This window comes from Pleurodeles waltl, chromosome 3_1 (assembly GCF_031143425.1).
Source record: "Pleurodeles waltl isolate 20211129_DDA chromosome 3_1, aPleWal1.hap1.20221129, whole genome shotgun sequence".
NCBI lineage: Eukaryota > Metazoa > Chordata > Amphibia > Caudata > Salamandridae > Pleurodeles > Pleurodeles waltl.
Window position 1 is genome coordinate 712753786 of NC_090440.1, and position 27013 is coordinate 712780798.

The 27013-nt window shown below is 42.9% G+C and overlaps 1 protein-coding gene across 2 annotated transcripts in view; it reads right to left on the reverse strand.

Annotated features, from left to right (window-relative positions):
- Positions 1-27013, reverse strand: part of GALE (UDP-galactose-4-epimerase) — an 87163-nt gene that overhangs the window by 58779 nt on the left and 1371 nt on the right. The window contains exons 1-3 of one of the 2 annotated variants that reach the window (XM_069223456.1): positions 10649-10775; positions 5497-5619; positions 4985-5100 (exon numbers count right to left, since the gene is read on the reverse strand). In XM_069223456.1, the coding sequence (XP_069079557.1) occupies positions 4985-5100; positions 5497-5617 (237 nt within the window). In that variant the 5' untranslated portion in view covers positions 5618-5619; positions 10649-10775. Of the gene's footprint in view, positions 1-4984; positions 5101-5496; positions 5620-10648; positions 10776-27013 lie in introns of those variants that run through there. The other variant, XM_069223455.1, reaches the window with a different exon arrangement.

Genomic DNA, 27013 nt, shown 5'->3' on the forward strand with positions numbered 1-27013 from the left:
CATACACCTAAAACCTGTCAGTTATTGACTTTGTCAATGGTTGTTAGCTGCTTATGATAAATGAGTAACAACAATGATTTGTTATAAATAATTAACATTGGAAATGTTTCAATTCTGAAATTGGGAGACTGAATTAAATATTATTGAGGCCTGTGGAAGGACGATGACTTCAGTTGTGTGCGTTTTATGTTAGATATGTATGCCCTTTTTTCCTCTGCACATCTCATCCATTTGCAAATTTTCAAACTCCTCTCTTTGCCCTTCAGCACCCTCTTTTTACTCTTCCCTGAACGCACTTCTTTGCATTTCCCTCATTTTACCACACCAAACACACACTGCACTCATTCACATTTAAGCACTTTATTTCCTTTTGCTTTGCCTTCTAAATATGTTGACCTCTGTGCACCCCCTTCACACAAATTTACAATGAATTTCAACTGTAACTGGAATACATGACCATTGTTCTGTGTGCTCTGCAGAGACACCAACACACTGACAGGCATTTTGTTTTGCCTTCATTCTCAGCACCAAGCTCTCTCAATCAAAACCCCTCAAAAACACCTGGCACAAGTCAAAGTATGACCTATACAAGAGTAATAAGATGCACAAACAATACAGAAATACAGCATGATGAACCACCTCGCTCTCTTGGGGAATGCAAGATTAAGCAACACATGAGATAAGAGAGGAACTAAATGGCTGACACACATTATCTTAACCCTTTTAACATTCATTGTTCGAACATCAATTCGTATTTTTTGGCATTAATGTTAAGGGCATGAAGATAGGGCCAGTTTTAATGCAATACAGCATATAACAGACTTTACTGTAAGCAGATATTTCTCGCTTTGCACTTGAATTTGGATCAATTTTGCAAGGGAACAAGAACCCCGCTCAACCTTTGGAACAATTTTGCTGGGGAACAAATACAGCAGCTCCACTTGTAAAGGAGCCAGCGATCAGCAATCAGGGCCTGTGGTGTCACAGTGGCAGAGGTTAGCATGACAAGGGGTCTCAGAACCATTTAAATAACACAGGATTAGCATTCTAATTCTTACCATGACTGAGGACAGGGCACCAAATCACGCATGCTTGCATCCACTGCTACGTGTGATGAATGAGAAAGGGTGGGATCTATGCCTGTGAATGACAGACATCTGGCATCACACAGAGATGAAGACTCTGACACCCGAAACCATGACGCTGATAGCGTCACTAGCCTACAGTGAATACCACCAGAGACCACAATGGTAACCAATGGGTTTAGAAAGGTAAGTTCTGCGCCGTGCACCACAGTGCAGAAAGTTGATTTACTGCCTATCTTCGGTCTCCTGCTTCAGAGTGAGACGGGGTAGGCAGCCTAGGACAGACACCCCAGACTTTAATGCATCGATTTGTTTAGGGATATGATCATATCTCTAAACAAATCTATCTATTTAATATTTTTTTTTGTACATGTGTAGGAATTCCAAAGGGACGCAGCCCCTGAACACTAATGGAAGAACCGCCCCTGGTACCTATACATCCACACTGCACAGTTCTGCACTTCTGTCCAATCACCCAATCAGAAACACTGCCAACAACCAGCTCCAGTGAACATTCAGTTAGTGCCTGCTCACCCATACTAATGCCCGCTCCAGGGACCGCTCTCCGGCCAGAAATACTGAAGCACTTTGGATCATGGCAAATCCACTTAATCCGAAGCACTGCAGCACTTGCTTCACTGCTCGCTCATCTACAGAAGAAGACAGCAGCTCCCTATTTCGAGGCTCAATTGACCAAACAGTACACTCTCATTCCCAGCTCGAGTCCCTACAATGATATCGCTATTGCTTGCTAGCACAGACAGGAACACAGCTGGAACCTGCACCAGAGCAAACTCACTCAAAGTGGAACACAGCAGCACCTACTCTGAAGCCTGGTCGTACCACATAAGCCATGCTCTAGGGCAGTGGTTCCCAACCTGTGGTCCTGGGACCCCTGGGGGTCTGCAAAGCCTTTTCAGGGGGTCCGTGAGAGCCTAGAAAATTAAAAAATATTAACAAATATTGACAAATTAAGTCCCAAGCTTCCAGTAATGGCTCAGGCGGGGGTCCCCGGATTCCAATGATGATTCAGTGGGGGTCCCTGGGTTCCATTAATGTTAAAGTGGGGGTCCACAGAAATCAAAAGGTTGGGAACCACTGCTCTAGGGTCATTCACCCTGACAAGAACAATGATGCACTATACTTGAAATCCCTGGGCTTTCATCTGGCTGTGAACACAGAAACTCGGGCAGCTGGAATTCTGGACAAATGTTAAGCAGGAGCCTCCAATTTGGGTGTGAGGACTAGAGCAGAGTGAACAGCCATTTTTTGTATTTTTCACCGGACATTTCTCCCAGTGGGCTCGAGCCCTTCGAATCCAGTTTTGACAGCCCAGGGGTGTTCCTGAGGCCTGTATTATTTTCCCTAGCTTGTTGAGTTTAACTGCAGCAGGCACAAGGAGGCTTCAGCAGAGAAAGAGGAGGGATGGGACTGCAGAGGGGTAGTGGTTAGAGAGGGAGAATGGACAGAGGAAACAGAGAGATTGTGCAACGAGATGAAGGGAACAAGCTGATTTTAGCATTTGTGCCAGCTCATGCTTTTGGTTCCCCAATTCAGCCCTGTTGGACAGGGTCGGAGCTCTGATCTTGCTCATTCTGTCTGCAAAGTCTGATGCCATCAGCATGCTATTGTACGGAGTAGACTGATGGTCAATTAATTTAAGGCTCAGCCCTACACCTGATATGGTCTTTTTTCAAAGATCTTTCTCTGTTAACTTCCTGGTCCTCTTTACCATTGTTATCTCAATCTTGACTGCGGGGGTTCCAAAAATAAGCTTGGTCTCTCCCTTGTAGGGTTATGTGCTCCTATGATGAAACCGATACACTCTTTGAGAATACAATACTTTATACAGTATATGCCAATGAAACGCAGCTTCCTTTCACATGTCTTCCTCCCCTGGTCAGAGAAAGTGAATTTCTTCAAGCGTTTACCAGATGTTGATGCATAGATAACTCAAAACCGGTTGAAGGTGAAACTTTCAAAACTGAGGTGGTCTAGAGTCCCCCATCACCTCATCACAGCCTGGTATTTAGAACGGAGTAATACACCGAGCCACTTGGCAATGTTAACAACTTGGGAGTAACCAAGGTTGATCCACACTATAAGCATAGTCAGGGCCAGATTTTTCCTTCAGCAAATCCCGAAAAAGATCTTTAAGTTCTTGAACATCCAAAGTAAAAAAACACCGCAGTTTTGACCTTAATTAAGCCTCACCTTAACTATGTGAATATTTCTTACCTTGGCATTATTAAATATCTGATTTACAAACTTGCAGAATGAAGTGGCATGGATTCTAATCCACTGGAATGTGAAGACCCACACATCTTACTGTCCTAGCTGCCGAAAAAGAATTGATCCAATTTAAAGCCCTTTCTACAGCATATTAACCCATTCATGAATTTGGTCTGCATTCATGATAAAACTGTTCAAGCTCTACACTCCTGTAAGAGCCGGAGATTATGCTACATGTAAGCATTGCTCTCTCTCGTGAATTCATAAAGAGATGGGCTAATGGTCCGTTTTGTCAGTTTTTTCACTCCTACCAGTCGAATTGTATAAAATTAAAATGTTCAATCATCACAGTCAACTGTTGCTCTTCTGGCCACGTAGTAAACTAGTTTGTAATTTAGTTCCGAGCACAAAAGCATCACCATGTTCTTAACAGTTGCTTTAAAGATAAATAGCTAACAGCACGGCCAATTGGTACAACGTGGAACCCATTGCTAGTATTTTCTTGGCTTTACGGTAAATGTAGGCATTCTGCTCTAGCAAAGTCTTCTCCTGAACACTGCAGCACCTTGCTGCTTAGTCCATTTACATCAAACACTCAGCAGCCACAATTATTAGAACAAAGTAGCACCCTACTGTAGTAAGCCTACAGACTGCTCACCAACATAGTAGTGCAACAGCACATCACTCGAGAAATTGGTTAGATACACTGAAACACAGCCAGCTTCAGTTTGTAGTGCACAGACACACAAACTGGAATTCTGTAGAACGTTGCTCTAATCCTCACTCTCCCACACTGGGATACTGCAGCACCCCGCTCTAATCCTCACTCTCCCAAACTGGAATAATGCTGGACGCCGCTCTAATCTTCACACTGAAATACAGTCTGCAGTCATCAAAGAAGGTACTATGATCCCAGGGACTGTGCGGTCTCTGCTGCTGACCTTTGGGGGGGGAGGAATTACTGGTGGAATTCTGGTCTCCTCAAGACCTTCTGAGGAAGTTTGGAGTCCGGATTCCAACTGTGTCATTACACTGTTATTGCCAAGGAGAATTACTGTAAAGGCGCTAAAATGAGCACAGTTAATTTAAGCACAGCTTCAACAGATATTTAAGTAAAACTTATATCTCTTGATCTACTAATTAGATTTTTGTCACTTTTGGTCTTATTTGATACTGATAAATATTTCCTAGTTTTCTAAACCCTGTGTGGAGTCTTTTTGTGGCGTCTTCATTGGGTTAATGTAAATTAAGTATTGCACAAATACTTACACATTGCCTCTTAAGTTAAGCCTGACTGCTCTGTGCTAAGCTACCAGAAGGTGAGCACAGGTTAATTTAGGGTGGGTATCTGACTTACCCTGACTAGAATGGTGGTCCCTACTTGGACAGGGTGCAAGCCTCTGCCAACTAGAGACCCCATTTCTAATAGATGCCCAGTGCAAAGACAATATGAAAGGCAGCCTGACTCAAAAGCAAAGCGAACAGACAAACTGACACCATGATGGTGTGCCCAAAGGAGAGACATTATAAAGGGGGTCCTATGGAAAAGCTTGGCTTCTTTGTGCTCAAAGCCAGGTAAATATTTACTCTTCTTTCTCTTCTCGGCTTGCACAGAACTGGACTACAGGCCATCAATGGAACACAATATGATCACTATCTTTAGTCACCTTGTGGAAGAGTCTGTCCAAGGCAGCAGCATCGAGGACATCCACCTTCTCGAAATCAATCTTCTTTCCCACAATCTCCTCCACCCGCTGCAAGCTCTCAGGAACCCCACCTTCTCCTGCAATAAGAACACAGGTTCAGATACAAAATGAGGGCCCACCGCATAGGCCTAGGGCCATGCCCCATTTTCCCTTTCCCAGGAGTCCAGCACTAAGCATCACATCCCATCCCCACATTCTGTGTATTACTAGATGGATGAAGGGTCTTCCTCCAAAACAGAGAACTTTCCTTAACCTCTTGTGACTTTTTACCCCTCGGGCTTCCAGACTCTCCTCGCCGAGTGTGCCAGGCAGTAATCCTCTTCCATCTGGGATGCAGTATCTCCGCCAAAACCCATAACCTCTGTCAAAACAGGATCCCACCCTCTAACCCCTCATCTCTCGGGCCTTGGTCCTTCACAAGGCCAAGGAGAAGTATATGACAAGTTTAAGGATGAGGGATTAATTTTCCTTACCCTCAATGGCATTATGAAAGTTGTCGATGACCACTGGGTGGTAGCCAATTTCCAGCAGTTCCAGGACACAATGGCTTCCAATGTATCCTGCTCCCCCGGCAACAAGAACCTTCTTTGCCATTTCTGCACCAAACAAAAGGGAAGCATATTTAGACAGGATGTGGGCTGAGGTCAACAGGAGAGTGATGCAACATGAGCAAGGAAGCAGTTTCCAATATTTAGGTTTTACTGTGCAGTATACAATGAGGTAAAAAGCAATGATAATGTCTGTGCTTGGCTTTTCCTACAACATGTATACATATCAACAAATATGACACATTCACATGTTCAGATCAACACTCAAACATAACTGTGAAGAATGTGACAATTTGCAACAAGGCTTCTGTCATGGTGTAACTCAAGGGTATGTACAAAGGTTGTGGAGGATAACACGAAGTAGGGGGCACAGGCTAGGGGTATGCCTGGTTCTGTAGTAAAGAGTAAGCCACTATTTGTAAAACATTGGTTACTTTACAATGCAACTGCCAACAATAATTAATTTTAAAGTGCAATATCACTTTTTTTCAACATTAATAGAGTAATTAAAGAGTTACTGATCTATAAGTGAAACCCATGAAATAATAACATAAGTTAGGAGATACCTGTTCGAATACACTTAAAAGAAGAGCAAGGGCAGGAGGAGCCTGCTTCCTGCATGTGCCCAACAACCTTAAGAGCTCTTCATACGAACGAAAACATTTGGCGATGAAGAATAGGTTTTCACATGCTAAGAGTTTACCAAAAAGAAATTCAGAAGGTAAAGGGGGAAGTGATTAAAAAATTAGCTAGCCCAATCAACCCTGAGTCCTAGGAACCAGGCTGTGTGTGTGCGTGTGTGAAACTGGGGGGCATAAAGATGCACTACAGACTGCCTTAGAATGTACACTAAAGCACACCCTAACCTGTAAAGATAGCAGACCATCCAGCACAGGATGAAGTGAGTGGACAGTAAGCAGTGTTGCACCCCGCCAAGCAGTTTTTTCGTCAATAACTTGACTGCAAATGTTTCATTTATATTTTTATTGATGTTATAAAAGTTGTCATGAGTGCTTTAATATCTGAGATAATTAGCAGTGCATGGCGAGGGTGCGATCATAGTTACCTTAGGCTGCGAGATATAGTCACTTAAAATACTCCAGCTATAACTGCTGAATTTATCTGGTTTTGTGCAAGTAAATTCCGAACCTAACTATAGAGTCCCTGTAACCTTTGTTTTTTTTAAGTGAATTTCTACGTTTTTGTAAATTCTATTTCCTAACTATAACGTCCCTGTAATCTTTGTTTTTTTCAGTGAATTTCTATGGTGTTTTTTTTTTTTTTTAACGTAAAGAAATTTTCATTACGATCCGTTAATCCAACCACTGGCATGCACGGACTTTGCCTGTAGCCAGGCCGTGCGGCAAACCCCCTGTAACCTCGGCCGAAGACCATGAACAGCAGGAATTGGCTGCAGGGCCTGTCTCTCTGGATGTGATAATACGTGTGAGAGGGTGTGTATGGCTGTGAGTGTGTCTGTCTGGGTGTGAGAGTGTCTGATTGCACTCCAATAGATTAAAGATACATTCACCCCACAAAGAATTTCAGATTGTTTTTCCAAATAGAGTCGCGGAGTAAACACATTTGCTTTGCCTTTGCCAAGCCCAGGAGTTAGGATAATTTGTCCTTTCCAGAAGGGGAGCGTTTCTGGGGCTCCTGCTACATTCACTTTTGTAAGTGATTCCTGTGGAGATTCAATTTCTATCAAATGAGCATTCTGGCCAGGTGGCTAAAGCTGAGTCCCAGGATGGCTGCCAACACTTCCTGGCTGATGTGTTGGCAGCCAGTCAGAGCTCTGCATTTCCCTGCATGCACTCTTATTCTTCAAGAAGAAGTCGTCACAAAGGAACCATGGCCCTATATACATATACAAATGTATTTTCCCTTTGATATCTCAAAAACTACTGAACAGATTTACATCAAATAACCAAAAGCCCAATCTGTATACCGAAAGCTATCTTTCTTCCAAATTTGGTGTCATTTTGTCCAGCAGTTTGAGCTGTAGCCATGTTCAAAACTCCTAAGGGAACTGACATGGGAAAGGCATGTTTTGTACCCTCCTCCCCTTTTTCTCAGCCCCCACTTGATGGATAAGCCAAAACTTTCTGTGCGCAGCAAGAATTATTGAACACTTTTTTTTGGAAAATGTAGTTACGATGTGTCAAATGGTGCCAAAGGTATAGGCAAGTGAAAAATGTTTTTTCTTTGGAAACATGGTCCTAACAAGGACATACACTACTTTAGGTTAAAAATATATAGATATTCTTATATGTCTGCTTAACCAATGTATATATCACTTATGGTTAAACTATATAAATTATTTTATTCTTGGCATGTGTATAGGTCACTGCATAGTTTACTTACAAGTCATTTGTTTATATGCTTATGGGTCGCTATTTTATCTATCACAATATGTGATAAGTTATATAGGACATTTGATTACAAGCTTACGGGTCTCTGTTTTATCACAATGCGTAAATATCATAATTGTATTTACAAGTGCTTCACTGTTGAAATATTGGATAAATACAAGATAAAAATAACAACATAAATAAACAAATTAAAAAATAAACATCAAATTTCAATAAATACATTTTTTTTTAAACATTAAAAAATAGTTTTATGTACAGCAACTCTTCAAAGTTCCTAACTATATATCCATATATGTACATTTAAGACTTTATATAATACAACTTGATATATCTTTTATTATTTTTCATATACATGTATGCCTTTCCATGTAGTGGTGCATCTATACGTGTGTTGCTACTCCTACTACAGAAAAAATAAATACAAAAATAAAACAAATTCAGCTCTCTCCAATTCACTACTCTGTGTCTCCTCCTATACCTTTTTCAATACATTCTCTACCTCCACTCTCTGACTTATCCCAAACCTCATCCAATACCACTATGATTACCCTTAGACTCTTCCCTCCCATGACTCATCCAAAACCTCATTGTATCATTATGATCTCCCGAATAATCCTTTCTAGACTTGTTCATCCTCTATCCCCTCCTTTGACTTATCCCAGCCCCATTTTACTACTATTATCTCCAAAATAATACTTCATAGACTCTTCCTTCCTGTACCTCTCCTTTATCCTATTCAATCCAACTAACAGACTCACAAGTGTGTTGTGTATACCAGTGCGTGCTACGTATTTCTTGTGTTCCATATTAGGATGTATTTATTTATTTAACTGGGGGATAATTACAGCGCAGCCCTGGGAGGAGAAATACGTGTATTTATGGTGGTGCTGTGTCCAATAAACTTCACAGTGAATTTTCCATGTTGTGGATCCCTACTTTACAAAGTCCACCGCTTGAATTATAAACTTAGATTTTCCTATACTAATCCACCAGTAATTCACCTTGGGTTCCCGACGTACTCAACGAAAAACGTTTCAACGTCTAGCCAGGGGTAGTAAGCGATATATAAATACAATTACAATACAATGCAGATAATTAAACATATACTTCAGAAGGCGCAGGAAGACAGGCTTGACAACACACACTGCAGCTAGTGTGAGGCTGTGGGATGCACACTACACTCTGCGGATGGCATGAGAATTTGGAATGCAAAGACTTATGATGGCATTAGGCGCCAGACCATACAGCTGATGTTGCAGAGATTGTGGGCGAAGGCCTGCACCTGAAGAGGCTTCAAGGGGCCAGAGCGGAAACCTCTCTGAGGCCCTTGAGAATAGCATGCCAAAAGGGGCACGGAAACAAAGGAAGGACCAGAAGTGGTCTCCTCCCACTCATTCACTCCTGCCCTTCCGAGCCCTTCGCACAGGGCGGAAGCGGAAAGGGGGCAATAAACAAGATTGGCCTAATGGGGGCCAAATTATCTTTTGAATTTCCCCCACCATGCCCCAGGGGCATAGGTGGGAGCTTAAAAGGAGACTGCCCGTCCCAGAACCCCTCTATTACATGGTCAGCCAGGCAGCAACACAAAGAGGACACCCACCCACACCAAACACAAGGTACCCAGGATGTCGTAGGCTGGGTCGAAGGGTGCAGCGGAAAAGGAGTGTTAAAGAACAAGGAAGGCCACACCCAACACAGTGGGGTGGCAGGGCAACTTACCTTAGGATGCCTCATAGCGGGGTCAGGCAATCAGGGGAGGTACACGAAACACGGCACTCGCAGTCCGGGTCCACCTGAGAGCTGCACACAAGGACTAACCAAGGTAGCAAGTTAAGCCTAAAATAAAATGAGTACCCTTCTACATAAAAAAAGGAATAACACCAACGTCAAGGGGCAAGATACCCAAAGGACTAAACGCTTGAGTGATTTATGGAAAATTGATTGATGGACATGTGATATGCAGATATCGGCAATTTATGGGGTTGTTCATATGTCAAAAGTTATTTATCACCAAAATGTAAGCATGAACTCATGGGCTTTCAACCTCATAGATGACAACGTGATTTATGGCAACTCGTGACCTTTACTGTGATATGACACACTGATTTATGGCTCTCATAAAAGTAGAGCAAACATGCTGTGAACCAATATTAATAAACAGCAGCCAACATTTCCCAAACCAAGAGACTGATTCATGTGCTATTGTGAGTATTTGCGGGAATGGGCCGTCTGGGTGGGGGTGGAGGGGAGATGGGGGGGCGCCGGGAGGGGTTTGAGAATCTGTGTAAACCTGCGGGCAATATCCGCTGCAGTCAGTGTGAGAATGTAGGCCACACACCACATGCTGCAGATGGGATGAAAGTTTAAACTACACAGCAGGCAGTGTGAAGCTACAGACGCTGGGATTAGCTTGAGACTGAGTTGCACAAAACACAATGCAGATACGTGTGACCACAGCAGTTCATCACGAAAAATGCAGACGGTGTGAGAGCCCAGGCTATCATAGCTCATGCTGTAGGCACTGTGAAATTCATACCACACAGCGGATGACGTGACCGATGGACCAAAAAAAACAAAACACGTTCCAAACATCGTGGTACCGCACACACTGCAGACAGTGAGCGGATGATTCCGCAATAACAGCTCGTAATATCGTGAGGTTTCGCTGGAAAATCTAATCAGAGTGATCCAGCAGCAAAACTAACCTCTTTTTGGGCGACGTTACACGTTTTTAAACAAGCCACGCTCTGTAGGGCTGTTCAAAATCTTACACAAGGCAGGCAGTGTTGCTTGTTAGGCTTCGCTCCAGCAGGCGATGCTCCAAGTGGTCAGGACCTAAAACCCAGCATCTCACAGAAAGCCTCATTTTCTTGTAAGATTCGTCAGAAAGAGGCCCCAGTTTTCAGAAACCAAAGGGTTGACTGCAGTCTGAAGATGCGTTATCGCCAGTGTTCGTCACTTCTGTAACTACAATCAGCTAAACGTTAACATTCAGCTAGCAGAGATAAGAAGCATGACTGCAAGCCGCCTGAAAAAATGCGTTTCACTTCCTACCTCAGTAGTCTCAGCTAAACCGCCTGGTCGTTTGACGTGTTTAATTACAGAGCCTTTAAAACACCCTTCTGTTCAAACAGGCGTGGTAAAGGAAAGGAGAGGAACTTTCAACAGCCTGGGAAAGGTCAGTCACACACAACGCCGCTCCCGCCCTTACGTTACTCAGCACACCTCTGTGCCTACCAGCACGTCTCCTAACAACGTCATCGCTCCCACCCGCATGCCAACCAAGAACAACCCATGCTCGTGGCTTCAGGCAGAACGTGCCACTGCTACACACGCATCAACTAGGGTCACCAGGGAAGGAGATTCTGCTTTAAAGGATGACTTGCCTTTTGTCCCCAAAATGGGTCCATGTCATTAAAATTTAGACGAGCGTCTGGATGCCGGAAAGTTGTCGGGAAACCGGGATTGTCCGGGGAAATCTGGTCACCGAGCATCAACCGGCAGAGCTGGTCACACCTGCACATCTGCCAAACGCACCGCCACGTCACTGTTCCTCAGTCCCAATGAACAAGCATTGCATGCACGGTAGATAACACTAATCAGCTGATTGCATTCTATGTTTGTGTAACGACTGCATACAGGAAACCCTGGGAAACATCCGGTCTCCAGCGCTTGGCAGCTGAGCTGCAAATGAGGATCAAGAATCAGGGGTAGAGTTAAGCGAGACTAGAGCTCTCTGCAACAACAAGTAAAATCTCGGTACAGGAATTATAAATTACCTGAGGCTTTGGAGGACCTGCACCCGCTACCAATCAAAGCAATGTTGAAAATGAAAACCTTATGTGATCCAGAGAATCAAGAAGCCTACAGAGCTTATAGATGGGAGGACCGCAGAGAAGTACCCACGACTCTCAACCACTAATTTACAGCTAGCGCCCAGATTAAACCAACAGATTTTGGGGGCTCTCTGGAGGGCACATGAAGAATCATTATTATAATAGGAAATATCGAAAACCAGTTCATGTCTTTTAGATCGCCAATTTGCACGTTTTCTTGAGACGTTTTGTTTTTAACATTAAATCCCTTTCTCTCGCCTCAACCCCCAGCTTTGCATTCCCATTTTATTACACTAGCTCAGAAGCCCTATCCTCCTATTACACTGGCTCTGAAGCTATGTTCTTGTACCATCAGACAGTTACAAATATGATATTAATAACAATAACAATCAACTTCAGAAATTAACAGGACAGGCACTATCACCTACATGTTACCGGGAAAGGCCACAAGGTGTGCAGGAATGTTAGCCCCTAGGCATGCCCAGATCTTATCAGAGACTGTCCTTCTTTTCAAGACTTCGGCGTGAGCGACCGGATGGGGAAGGCCGCACATTTCGGAATTTGAGGCCCGTGAAACAAAGGAGTATTATGAAGGTTACCTTAGCAAATCTGACATAAAAAGAAAAAGAAAAGTGTATTGAAGGCAAAGGATCCTTCAATATGAACAGTTTTTTTTTTTCTAGACTAACGTGAAGCAGCCGGGAAGTAAGTGAGGGTTTGGCTTACGAGGACGGCATGGTCTGGAGGAGGTGGTGGTGGTGGTGGTGTTGGTTGGTGGGGGGAAAGGGGACAATTAGGGCTGCACAAGGAGCACCCAGAAAGGGTAGGAGCAAGAGGTAGTGTTGAGTGGTAGGAAAAAAGGTGTGAAACACCCAGGAAACAGAGAGGAGCGGAAGGGAGCCAGAAGGAGCTAATATGGAATGTGTAAAGGACTGTTATAGGCACAAGGAGCAAAGAGAGGCCTACAGTTGTAAAAGTAGGCCTTTATGCAATCAATTCAATATAAGCACTCTTTTGGATGCAGAAAGATATACACTACCAGTCAACAGTATCAAGGAAAGGGAGCACTCACCAGGACTAGGCAAAGATATGATAGACAAGAAATGAAAGATCGCCTCTTCCTGTTTTTGTTCCGATTTAAAACAAGCATTTGCAATGCAATGGGTCTTGCGTTTGCTCGAGTTAGAGCTATTAGTGTTGTTAACTCCTAACTGGAGTTTTCTTTCCACATAAACTGAAAATAAAAAGTAATACAATTTTACATAAGGGAGCCGATTGAAAGCGCAACGCCATGAGCGAAGTTGACTAATCAGAACAAAAAGACCGGTTAGGTTAAGCCTTTGCTTAATAATAAAAAAAAAAAACATGCGCAATTGTGCTGTGTAAAACCTTGAATTCTCGAAGGAGTGCTAGGATAAACAATATAATTAAATTGGTAATCATTAAAAGTGCTCGATTACTGCCCAGAAAGATTGCGCCGCCTATGAAATAAAGAGAAAAAGTAGTCCAGAAATCACACGGAAAACATGGAGTCTCATATGTTTTCAGTAGTTGGCCAGTTCTCTAAAGAAGAGCTAAACACAGGAAAAGGGATGACGTATACATACCTTTCACTAATGAAATAAAGCAATTTTTTAAAGGCAAGCCAATGAACCAACAAAAGTAAAGGGCATGACATGGGCGTGGTTAAAAGCCCACAGAGAGATTACAACAGGGACAGAGCACTTGCGCGCTCAACACTAAAAAAGGTTTGGCGGTTATGGTGCCTTCATTATAGACCTTCTTTAGTTTCTATGACATATAAAACTATAATGAAGGCTCACATGCTATCCAAACTGTGTTCAACATAGAATTAGAAAGAAAAGAAAGTGAGATAGGAGAAGGTAGTGTGGCAGGGAACATCTCATGATATACAGATATGCTCTCCTCCAAACTTCAGAGTCACTTGAGTCTTCTGCTGGGGGGTGGTCAAACGTGCATGCAGATTGTGGGTAATGAATAGTGTGAGACTTCGCTACTGTGACATTTGCTCTGCGGGAAACATGCAACTGGAGATAAGAAAAAACAGATATTCTAGAGCACCACAGAACTCTCATGAGAACTGCAAAGGTGGCAGCCATCATGGGTCCACAGTGTACAAGCTCAATATGGCTCAGAGTGTTCTATACTATGAATGCTATGATGCTTAGTTATTATAATTGTAGCCCAATTGTCAGGAGACTGAGAGATCGTGCACTTTCATCTGGAGTTATGAGAGACTTGTTGGGTTCACAGACTTATTGTCCACCACCTCCAAGATCAGGGATTTAGGATTAGATTTTCAGATTGGTACTGGAGCCACCCTTCCAAAGATCAAGTGCTCCATTACACTTGTTAACAAGGGAGCTAGAGGACTGCTGAACTTGTACACACTTTATTTATATTAGGATTCATGTAAGGTATTAAGGTATTGCCATTGGTGGGGAAGTAAATACATGCCGTTGTCATGAGGGAAGTACAACAACATTATGAGTTCATTTATATTACAGCTGATGAGTGACATACAGTGAGAAACATTCAGAACACAGGTGATTTACAGTACATGGAACGATGTTATCTGTTTAAGAACGTGTCTAGAGATCAGGTTATTTTGTTCATTTAACAGAACGATTTATTGTATTTCATCTCAAGTAAGTACTAGAGTTTTCACCAGTCACCGAGAGTATATTATACATAAACTGTCACAAGGAATATCATATGTCACAACAGAAATTAGGAACCGTAAACCACATGCTAAAATACTAAACAAGGTACTTTCTGTTGTAGCTATCAACACCTCTTCAGGATCTTCAGCTGTTGCAACATTTTTGTTTACATCGTTAGACCTTACATAATTGCAATAATCACATTGTGATTACCATTAGATCACTGAGTTTTACTGTGGGTATACTTTACACGGATATGTATACACACACACATATACTACATACACATAAAATTAGACAGTACATACAACTGTCAAGTTATTAATTTCATTTTATTACCCATGATCCGTTTTAAATGCATACAATTTTATTATTATACTAAATATACAAATTCCTGAACCCTAAAATCCCTTCCTATCCCTATCCCTAAAAACCCCTTACTACTAAACTCTACCCAGCCCCAAACACTAAAAACCCTGTACCCTACCTAAAAGCCTCAAAAAGTCCTTTTTATCCCTAAACACTATTCATCCCTGAATCGTAAACCCCTTACTATGCCCCACCTATACCTGAGCCCTAAAAAGCTCTAACCATAAACACTTCCCATCCCTGACCTCTAACAACCCCTTACAACCGTTACACCCTACCCATTCCTGAGCCCTGAAAAACACTTAGACCACCTAAACACTACCTTTCCATCAACCCCCCAAAAAAGTACCACTCAATAACACTACCCACCCCAGAACCCTAAAAACCTTTACTACGACTAAATATTCCTCATAGCTGAGCATTAAAAACTCCTTACTACCCACAAACACTAACCATTTTAATGAATGCTATAAAAACCTCTTTAGTTTGGCATTCCTTTACATGCAGTTTTTTGATTGCTGATCTATTAGAACTATTTTTAAATTATATTTTATTAAAAACATCACTTAAACTTAATCTAAATATATTATTTTTATGTTTAATATTTAAGTTACGTTACCTTAAAATATAAACGTACGGGCCACTGGAATTATACCATTCTGTGGTCACTGTGTTTTTCACAATATAATTGACTTGCTGCATTGGTCACATAATCCATCATTTTCTGCCCAATGTGCAGACGTTTAAAAAAATCTAGTTCTAGTGCAAATGGATCAAATCTACTAAAATTGTGCTGCAGTGCAGTAGAAGACCCTTGGCAAAGGATGACTGGTCAACTTCAGGTGGTCATATGGTTGTTAAATTGGTACTAATGAGGCAAGACCTTTTGCCCAGATAATGTTAACATGTACAAAAAGGGCAAAATTAAGAAGTAATGCTATTGCAAAATGTGGAGTGGCATTATTCATGATGTTTACCATCTTGATGCTGTCAGAGTTCAATTTGAGGCAACTGGGTATCATCCAGGTAGCCACTTCTGTCATACATGGGGTGAAGTTGTTTCGGATGTTGGGTGACAATATCAGTTGTATGTCATCAGCATAAGCGAGGATGTTGATATTGCTAGCTCATATGATGTTGGTCAGCAGGGCCATGCAGATGTTGAAGTGCGTTGGGCTGAGCGAGGAGTCCTGCAGGACTCTGCAAATTAGGCCTCATTGCTGTTGGTCTCAATCCCAACTGTGTGGTGTCCAGAAGCTGGTGTTTGGCAAGATGGTTAGAGAGGTGCTTGCTGATGGCTTTTTCTAGGACTTTGGCTTTGCAGGAAGGAGGAATATTGGTTGTTAACTGGCAAGTTTGGTCAGGTCACTGAGGGTTTCTTTAGAGGGGCATTGACAGCTGCGAGCATCTATGGTTCTGGGAAGGTGACAATACTGATGGAGGTGTTGAGAATAGGGGCGACGGCCTCACTGATAGGGACTGCTCTTTTGTCGGAGTGGTGGGGTCAGTGGTCAACCAGGACTCCAAAGTGAATGGTCTTCACCATTGTTGTGGTTTCCTCTGTGCTAATGGCGTCCCATGTGGGGACTGTGTTGAGTTCCTTCGTCAAAGGGCTTCTGTAGTAAGCCCTGGAGGGACGGGGGATAGCTGCAGGGGGATGTTGCTAAATATGGTTGCACTTTTGCTAAAAAAAAAGAAAAGGAAAAAGAAGTTTGATAGCTCATTGCACAGATCAGGTAATGAGGTGATGTTTCCAGTGACAGCTGCGGGAGTGGTGAAATCTAACGGTTGTGAAGATTTCTTTGCTGCTGTAAGAGCTGGTATTTATTAGTTCGATTAGGGCCTTCCCTCTGGTTTCTCGGATGAGCTGGTGGTACCTCCTGTGGGCAGCTTTGAAGTGGTGCAGGTGAAGCAACAGAGAGAGCAGCTGAAGGATTCTCCTGTGTTGTGTGACACACCAGTAGAAAAGGCAAAAGAGGTAACAAAAATAAATGGGAGCCGGGTCGACAAGGGCCTCGATAGGTCAGAGGATTGGTTGCAAGTAAGTCACCTCCTTAATCCTGAAAGAGGCTGGACAAATAAAGTCAATGGGTTAAAGGGGTGGAGCCACAGTCCACCCTGTGTGTATCATAAATAATAAGTTTGTTTGACAGATAACCAGACTTACAAAGCATTAAGATCTGGAGATTTCCATTATTTTTGGAGAGCTTACCCTTCTTTTAAGTAAGATGCCTGGTGGACTGGTATATTCAAATAATAGGTCTAAATCACTGGAACTGGGGTTCACTGTTGATAGAACATTCTCAGTACCAAAAATCTGATGCAAAGTGAGCCCGTTAGTTTGGGTCAGACTTTTAGTACATCAGCTTTATCTTACCTAGAAGGTCCATAAGATTGTCCACTGCCGATAGGGACAGGCAATCCATCCATTCACTAATATCTCCCAGGACTAAGCTTGAATGACGATGAGTCATCGTTGCTGCGTTGCTTAGATTGTGAATCTGCTGTCGTCAAACAGCCTCTGCATCAGCGCTGAAAGAGCGATGCAGTGGAATTTCTCACGCACTCAAAGCGATGCATCGGTTTTTGCAGAAATTAGTTGCAGAACCCACTTCTGAGGTCCAGAGCATGGAGGGGGCACCTCAGGCAAGGGTGAGACTCACAAAAGGCTGAGTCCAGCAGCACCAGCAGAATTGCAGGAAGTTTTTTGTGTCCCTGAGACTTCAGACAACAGGAGGCAAGCTAGCAATCCCTTGGAGATCACTTGAAGGGACGACAGAGTCAGGAAGCAGCAGGGCAACAAGCAGAAAAGCAGTCCTTCCACCAAAGCAGTCAAGTTGAGTCATTTGAGCAGCCCAGCAGTCCTTTTGACAGAGGTTCAGTTCCAGATCCAGAAGTGCCCGATTTTAGGGGGTCCGACACCCAGTACTTATTCCTAAAAGTGCTTTTGAAGTTGGGAAGACTTCAAAGAGTGGCTCTGAAGTGTACCAGTATCCCTTTCAACCCAATCCTGTCTGCCAGGCTGTCTGTGGTAATCATTCCTTTGCATGGGGTCAGGCCATTACCCTTTGAAGTGTAAGTCTGAGCCCCTACCCTCCTTTGTGCCCTGGAAGACCCATCCATATGCAGATGAATGCAGATGCGGTTAAGTGTCTTGTGTTTGTGGCTGTCTGGAGGGAATGCACAAAGTGTAACTGTCACCTAGCCCAGACGTGTACTGGAGACAGGCTGTAAGGCATACAGAGCAGAGAAATGCCTGCTTTCTAAAAGTGGCATTTCTGAAATAGTAATGTTAAATCCAACTTTATCAGGAAAGAGGATGTCTCATTAACATTTTAAAGGTATGAAACATGATGTAGCTACTCGGTTCTAATCAGGAATTACAGCTTAAAAATATATTAACGAATTCCCAATGTTGGTCTGTATATGAGAGGAGTAGACCTCACAGTAGTGAAAAAATTACTATGGGAGTTTTTCACTACCAGGAGATGTGAAACGTAAAAGTACATGTCCTGCCTTTTAAATACACCGCACCCTGCACTGTGGGTCACATAGGGCCTGCCTTAGGGGTGAATTATAAGTAATAAAAGGGGCTGTTAAGCCTTGGCAACGGGTTTTAAATGCCAAGTCAAGGTGGCAGTAAAAGAGCACACACAAGCACTGTAATGGCAGGCCTGACACATGGTTAAGGGGCTACTTATGTGGATGGCACAATCAGTGCTGCAGGCCGACTAGCAGCATTTAATTTACAGGCCCGAGCACTTGTAGTGCACGTGACTAGGACTTATAAGTACATCAAATATGCCAATTCAGTAGGAGCCAACATTACCATGTTTAAGGGAGAGAGCACAAGCACTTTAGCGCTGGCCAAAGGTTGGGGGAAGACCACCCTGTCAGATATAACAATCCTAAAACAGGAAAGGCTGATTGGCACATTTTATTACTCAGTGAAGCAAATTACCTCTTCAGATGTAGGAATACTTTAACACTCCCTGTGGTATGGACATCCTGCTATGTTGATTAACTAGTGAAAGCGCCACTGGTAAAAAATACTATATGTCCAGCTACGAAAGAAAGATGACAGTTAAATGTGGAAAAAAAATAGTAAAATATATTTTTTTTAAGTTTAGAGGTAGCCAAATATATATCTTGTTCATTCACTCCTCAAAATTTTCCACCTTCTTGACAGTGTGGGTGCACCTGAATTGAATACAGAGAGCCCACAATATAATATGCACCCTAGTTTATCAGTCACAGTCTTTTCCCGAATAGACCACAAAACCTAATTTGTTGCAGACTCAACTCACCTGTACAATTCACTTTCTTTGAGGGGCTTGAAGTGCTAACATGTTAGTGGGTAGAATACACAATGTTACAAAATATATCAGCCAATTAAACTATAAAATCGACTCCGTAAATGGTGACACTTTATTAAGGGTTGTGGTGACGGTGTGTACATGCTTACCCTGTCAATAAATATCACATATTCAGTCAGTAAGGCGCATGCTATAGAAAGAGATCATTAGGTAATATACAATGTACATAACAGGATATCGTGTGCAATCATCCTACTATGCCATCTGCGGCTCTGGTGGCATCTATAAATCACTCTTAGCCGGATGATTTATCATGTAACCCGAACCCTGAAATGGCATTAATCAACTATTATACACAGTTACCAAATATTAATCTTCTTTGTAGTTAAAGGGAAAAGCAGTTGACATTGGGGATCCATGTTTGAGGGCCATCAAATGTCAAATGACACATCAAAGGGAAGATTGTGCGGTAAGGTGGGGTAGGTTCAATTTCACTGGTACCGCTGCCTACTGCCGCTGAGCCCACTAAAACCCCATTCACATGTTCTATTTCGAGCAGACTGTGCACCACCATCTGCTATTGTTTGTTCAAACACTCTGTCGGTGCAGGGGGTAAAGAGATGTTGAGGGGCACACATGCAGAAAGTGGGTGAAGCCGGGACTGAATGTTAAGACTGTTGTCGCCTGCCTATGGGACTGTGCTCCGAGTTAGTCTGAACTTGTCTTCACGCTTGAATGAGCCCAACCCCTCCCCGCAAGCATCAGTATAATTATCTAGCATACTCACTGTAATTGCTACCAGACCATTACACAGTAATCAACTGCACATTCCAAAGAGGAGCGGCAAGACTTTTAAAATTGTGTAAACCCACGAAGGGTGCACCTTAAGAATGTGCCACAACAGCACGTGCACCCTAGGATGGTGCCACCCAGCAGACACACCCCCAAGAAGTTGCCACGTCTGAGACACTGTAGAAACAACAATCCCAACACCAGGAATGTTCCAAGACATGCATCCCGAGGCTCTACTACCCCAGTACCCGCACCCCAGAAACAAGGTAGTGCGGTAAGTGCACTCCAGGACAGTGCCACGACAGCAGACGCACTTCAAGAAGGTGCCATATCAGCACGTGCGACACGGAATTGTGCTATCCAAGCAGCACACCCATGGAAGCTGCCACCACACGCCCCCCCTACACAGGTAGTGCCACTCGAGAATGGTACACCACAGGAAGGAATCACCACAGCAGGTGTACCCCAGGAAGGTTCCACCCCAAGCATGTAAACCCCAGGGGAGTGCCACTGCAGCATATATCAAGACAGTGCCTCCCCAAGTACTTACAGCCTAGATTGGTGTCACTGGAGCACATACACCTTAGACAATTGACAGCCAAAGATGTAAACCACAAGTTGGTACCACTTGAGCACATACTACCCAAGAAGGTTGCTCCACTGCACATATCCCTCAGGCAGTTGCCACCACAGCACAAATAATGTCATGGTAGACAATGGGACAGCAAAAAAACGGATGGATGAAAATGCTTCAATTAACTATACCCCTGGTAATTACTCACTTTGCATCCCATGTCATCCTTGCTAGGTCTCTCCTACACAACTTATGTGCTGTGCAGCAAGACGTATTGTTTATAATTCAGTGAACTTAAAACCCACCAACAGCATACCCTTAGTTGTTTTTGTTGTCACTCATCTGCAATCTTTCGATTGTTTAGTTCCGTAGGCTTCCCTTCCTTTCCTCTTTGAAGCATGGACCAAGTACATGTGTTCGTCCCCTTTTCATTTTTGCAACACACTATTTTTTATCTGATTTGATAAGAGTTTCAGTATTATTCCTGGAAATGCAATGTGCTTTCTTATTTTTAACAAATGCACACTACTTCTTACTTAGGTTGCTTTCACCCTATGTCTATTGATGCTTTAGGTACTTACACCCACAATTGTACTGCTCTACACCACTCCATGCCACACCACTTTACACCACTCAACTCCATGCCACTCTATTCTATGCCACACCACACCACTCCATTCCATCCCACCCTATACCAATCTACTCTACGCCACTCCAAGCCACTCTACTCCACTTTTCCCTTCACCACTCACCTCTATGCCATGTAACTAACTTTCAGCCAGGCTGAACAGCAGCCATGATGCTGTACAACATGGCTAAAAGACAATGACAAAGCCAATAGATCTCTCATAGGCGAGACCTATTGGCTTTGCCAATGCTTATTGGGTTTAATGTGTGCTAGGCCTCACACCATTTATGGTGCACATATTGCATGCTGTAAGGTCTCCAAAAGGGCTCTGGTTTAGTTTCTTTCAACTACTAGTTTGTGTGGGTCTGAAAAAACTACAGATATTGTCGATTACAGCTAGGACAAGTCCATAGGAGTATTTTAGTTTCAGTTTCTTCCGACTTTCTGGAAGTATCCTTCCGCCGCTACTGGAAGGCATGAGGACTTTTTTGCATCTGAAGTATACACTCTTTTATCACCCATATAATTCCTTTGCCTCATCGATCCATCGTACAACAAAGCAATCTTTTTTAAAAGTGTTTTGCACTGCAGCAGACATTTCTTTATTGCTTTGGTCAATGCTAGAGTCAAGCATCAAACCTATTGACTTTGCCAATGCTTATTTTTGCCACTATATAAATTAATAGGATGACCACCTAACTCCCCCATACCCCCCAATTAATCACAGAGTGCTCAGTCCAGGGCTTGTGTGTGTCGGGTTTATGAATTCAGTGTCTAGTTTTGGTAGCTTCTCTTGACCTCATTAGACTCAATGATTTGTAGGGGAAAGTTAATGACTGGAAGCACTGCCCTGGTGCCATGTAGAGATGTAGTCATCTTAGAAAGTAACTAGCCATGTGCCAGTTGACCCTGGTGCTGCCCTAAAAAGGAGAGTCCAATCCAAACTGCTGAGTCATAGCCCATCTGAATGTAGCCCTTGGTAGACATTGTGCACTGGCGTAATCTGTGCAGCACAGCAAAGCATGAGCTACTGTCACACAAATTAGGGAAAACCTCTGTGTACAAAAACATGAAAATAAGCAGCTGTTTGTTACCAAAAGGACATTTTCTTGGCTAAAGTTCAATTATTTAAGACAAAATAAGCTAATAGCCAAACTGTTTTCTATAGTAAAGACATTGTAAAACAGACTGTTGAAATTTTTTAACTCACTCCAATGCCATCACCGTAGCACACTATCAAAATTTGTCACCACCAAAACTGTAACTAAAGACTGCTTTAATCTGTGTTAGTGAACAGCAGGCACCTTCCCAATAACTGCTTGACAACGTATCTATCCACTGCATCACAAAAGAGCTTTTGTGGACCTTTCTCAATCTTGATGGCTAATCCCAAGACCTTTGGGACATACCAGCTTTAAGAATGGTTTTAGCTATGCTGCACAACATTCCCGATGATGTGCAGCATGGCTAATAAACAGGAAATAAAACCTACACGGCCACCTGCATCATTTTGTAGGCATGCATACCAAGCACGCATGTGCCAACAAAATGACATGAGTCTTTTTAGGTCTCGGCCAGACTCATGCGCGGTCTTGAAGAGACATGTTGTATTCAATCTGTGGGCTTCAGCCCACCCATGGGCTTACCATTTGCTCACTCCTTCATCGCTCTCATATTCTTTCTCCCCATTTGTCCACGGCGTGCGTGCGTCCGTCATGCCTCCTCTTGTGTTTAGTCCTTCCCAAGAGCCTGGACCAAGTACTAGTATACATCCACTGCTCCCATTTTAGGACCTGTTTAAGGAACTACTTTTTTTTTCTTTGTTTTTCAGCACCCTGCATAGTGTTTGTGATACTACCAGCTCCATCTACTCCCACCCACACCCTCACCCCCTCCCCAAAACTCCCAGTGACAGGCGCATTCTGCATGTGACCTCTGTCATGAACTTCCTCCACCCTACAAACCATTACCCCTCTTCTTTATATAAGGCTCTATTCCAGGTACTTAGCAACTGAGATTGGATTATATATTTATTTGATTTTTGGGGGGAATTCTGTAGTAACGTACTAAAGATGCAGTTGTGACATACAATGTATAAAATGCACACTAACAGTTCGAAAATTGCTGGGTTTCACCATCAAAACTGATAATAGCTTTTGACTCCCAATATGTAAATCAAGCTATGGGGTTCACCCTATGCCTAACCTCAGACCCAATCACAGACCACGCTGTGGAATGCCCCACTTGGAAAAGTTGGGTTTAAACATAATAGACATCTACACATTAGAGGAGCAAATTGTTTTTAGTGCAATGCGTCTTCTGTTAAACAAAAGTTAAAATTTCAGTAAATAATAACATGAATGCGCTAACTAGAGCAGAGTCAGATTTCAATGCACACTCTTTTAGTCTGATTTATGACCAAGGCACGATTGCATCTAGAATGTCATCTTCCTCCCAGGATCAAACTACATATTTTGTTTATGTGATTTAAAAGTGTTGTCACACCATTTGCAGATGACAACAACATTTATAAAATATGTGTTTGTGTGTCTTTGATATGGCCAACAGCTGACAAATGTTTTTCTATCTTTTAGGTTTGCTCTATACCGTTCTTTACTTACATTCTAGTTTGGCGCTCTAGCTGCTCTGTCACTGCTTTGTGTCCTCTAGTCCCTCTTCTATGTCCATGTTTCCTGTGTCTGTATATAACTGACTCGGTTGAGGAAGGAGGGACAGGAGCTTAATTTTAATGTGCAAAATCGTGCTCCCCCAGCACACAGTGGTGACATAACAGTCAACACTAGCTAAGGACCATTCTTCTGCCGAGAACCCGTGTTTCAATGTCACAAGCCCCGCACAAAAAACGCATTAACACTGACATTGCCTATAACTCTTGGATTGCCGAGACCTGTTGGCTTTGCAAACGTTTGTTTTCTTCTTGCTTGCTAATCTGAGTTGGACCAGTTAAAAAAAAAAAAAAAAAAAAGTAGCACAAGTGGAAGGGAGAAAATAGGTGGGGAAAGTAGCACGGAGGGCAGAATCACTTGGGGGAAGAGGAGTTGCGAGGAAGCACCAGAGGGCAACACAGAGTAGGTGGAAAAAACACAGGCTGTCCGGGGGGAAGCCTTTGGACACGAAGCAATATAAAGGGGGACGGAAGTAACTGACGAAGAGCACAATGTGAAGTTAAAACACACAGAAGAGTGACTGGAGGGTCGAAGCTGTATAAAACTGAAAGTGTACATAAGAGCCAGTTAAAAGAAAAAAGTTGTAGAAAATTATATTTTTATATTGTAGTGGAAAGAAACGTGCTGGAAGGCAAGGGAAAATGCACAGAAGGGAGGAAACATATGTACTCTTGTGGAAAGATTTTAGAAAATAAAAAAGTTCCCAAAAATTGAGGACTTGTTGAAGAATAAAAGGAGCCAAACAGAGAGATGGTAAACAGGCTTTGGTCCACAGAAGCGACAAAGACTAGATGGGCACACTAAAACAAATAAAACAATTGAACCCTCTTTAGCAGGCTATGACCTAAAAACAAGGTCTGCGTTCCTGGCTAATTCCTTACTTCCAGTGATGGAACTATGGTCAGCTAAGCTGGTTTTGAATCAATAACTCTTCATTCATGTTAAATATGCTTCATTTTCTCAGCATAAGCTATTCTCTTCTCATTAAGGCCACTTTGGATTCCTTAGTCTTACCCAGCGGCTTCCTCCATTTACGAGGCATGGTATGATGCTTTAACCAGTTGGCTAAGGCAGCAGACCAGAAAAGGTTTAGAGCCATGTAGGACGTGAACCAGCCTTTGTGCTGCCTAACAGTTTCAGACAGACCAGTGATCTAAGGTCATGGATTACTCTGCAAGTAGGCATTGGTGGATGGTGTGGAATCCAGACTAACTAAAACCTGACAATAAACCGGGTTGTGGGGAAGACAACTTAGCCAACTAAGTCAGTGTGTCAAAATAGACTGAACCTTTGGCAAGGCTTAAGGTGTTCAACATTAAGAGTTGCAGACCTACTCGGAAGACCTTAATACAGGATATTTATACTAATGAACTTCCTTGCTCTCTTCTAACAGTAAGAGACTTGTTCCAGGAAGTTTTGCCTCCAAGCCACTTCCCTATACTACTAGTTCCTAAGTTTCTGGCCTTCTCCTATCACAATTGGCATCATAGGTGAGGAACGTGAGCAATACAGCAAATACATTTTGACAAAATAGTGTTCTGGAGTAAAGTACACAAAGTGTTCATTTCAGGCGGGAATTAGGAAAGAAGAATAGCTGCAGGAAAAGATGAGCATAAAAAGTGGATTTAAATCTAGTAAGGGCCATCTTGTTGCACCTTATTGCACAATAAAATATTTTAAACAGATTGAACGTTTGTACAACACTAAGCCACATCAAATATTTTCTTGGCACTTGTGTGACCTGGGGCTGATTAAAGGTGATGAATGGAAGCCAAAGAGACCGATTGCAAAAGTAATCAGCAGTGCAAGGTACCAATACTAACTAATCACAAAGTATGGTTTGCACATGATCTGGCTGACGTAGATTAGAAAAACAGCAAGGGTTGGTAAAGTGATAGGCCTAGTTCAATGTGCTAAGACATGCAGTGATATCACATAAAAGTGAGACAATCAAAAAGAAGCCATGAAAGGGCTACAGTTGTAAGGTAGTAACTCATGCAAATCAAGGTATGCACTGGAGTGGAGGAGGTAGGATACATTTAAACAACCTATTGCACTAGGTGACAAATGATTAATCCAGTGGGCTGAGCCAAGACATGATTGACAACGTTCCCAGACAATGGCTGAAAGAGGCTGACAGAGTCAAGCCCCGGCTGAAACAGGTTAAGCCAGAGCATACTCTATGTATACTGTTAGTAATAGGTCCATTTGAATGCAGCACTAGTAAAACCCAGTTGTAACAAGTGTTGCCACACCCAACGGGTCTTACCTATAAGTTGGCTTTGGCAATGATGTTTAAACATGCTGTGTAGCAGGCATGGTGTGATACACGGAAGGAGTGTGGGTGGTAGAGAAGGAAAAGGGCAGGATGAGAGAAGGACACGTGAGAGACAATGGGAAAGTACATGGGCAATGGAGGATGGACGGGTTTAAACACACAGAAAATTAATAGTGGGCGGTCTGGGATAGGGAAGTACACAAATGACAAAGGGTGGGCAGCCAGAATGAGGAAGCACACGGGTAACGAGGGTGGCCTGGTTTGATGGGTAAGCACACGGACAATGTACGTTGGACAGGCTGGGATAAGGAAACACACCAAGCGTGGGCGGGCAGACCACTGATGGGGAACCACACAAGAGGATGGGCAAGCAGGCATGTGGAAGGACATGGGCAACAGGTAGTAGGCAGGCAGGGATGGCAGAAGCAAGAACAGCAACACAAGGTGAACTGGCAGGAAGTAAGCAAGACTGGCAACTGAGGGGCAAAAAGGCGAGAAAGAGAACACGAAGTACATATTAAGAGATAGCTGGAAAACACATGCTCTCTCGTAGACTGCTTAACCAAAAAAAAAAAAAAGAAGCAGTGCCAGAAAAGGGAACAGTGGAATGCACAAGTAATGAGTCAACACCCCAGGGAAGGGGCAAAACCTAGAAGATGAAGAAAATCCCATGGAAGCAGACGAATAGGAAGCAAGTACATGAGAGTGGCAACAGAGCAATAGTTAGGCTCTAAGCCCACTGTAAGGTGACAATATGTTTAGCAACAGACAGTGCCTTTGCTGTCTTGGGTGAGACCAAAAAAAGGATGAAAAACGGGGGGAAAGAGGGGGAGGGGACAAAGAGACCGGGACTAAAACAGACTTTATATTACATATATTTACAATTGGCGTGTATAATGGACATAA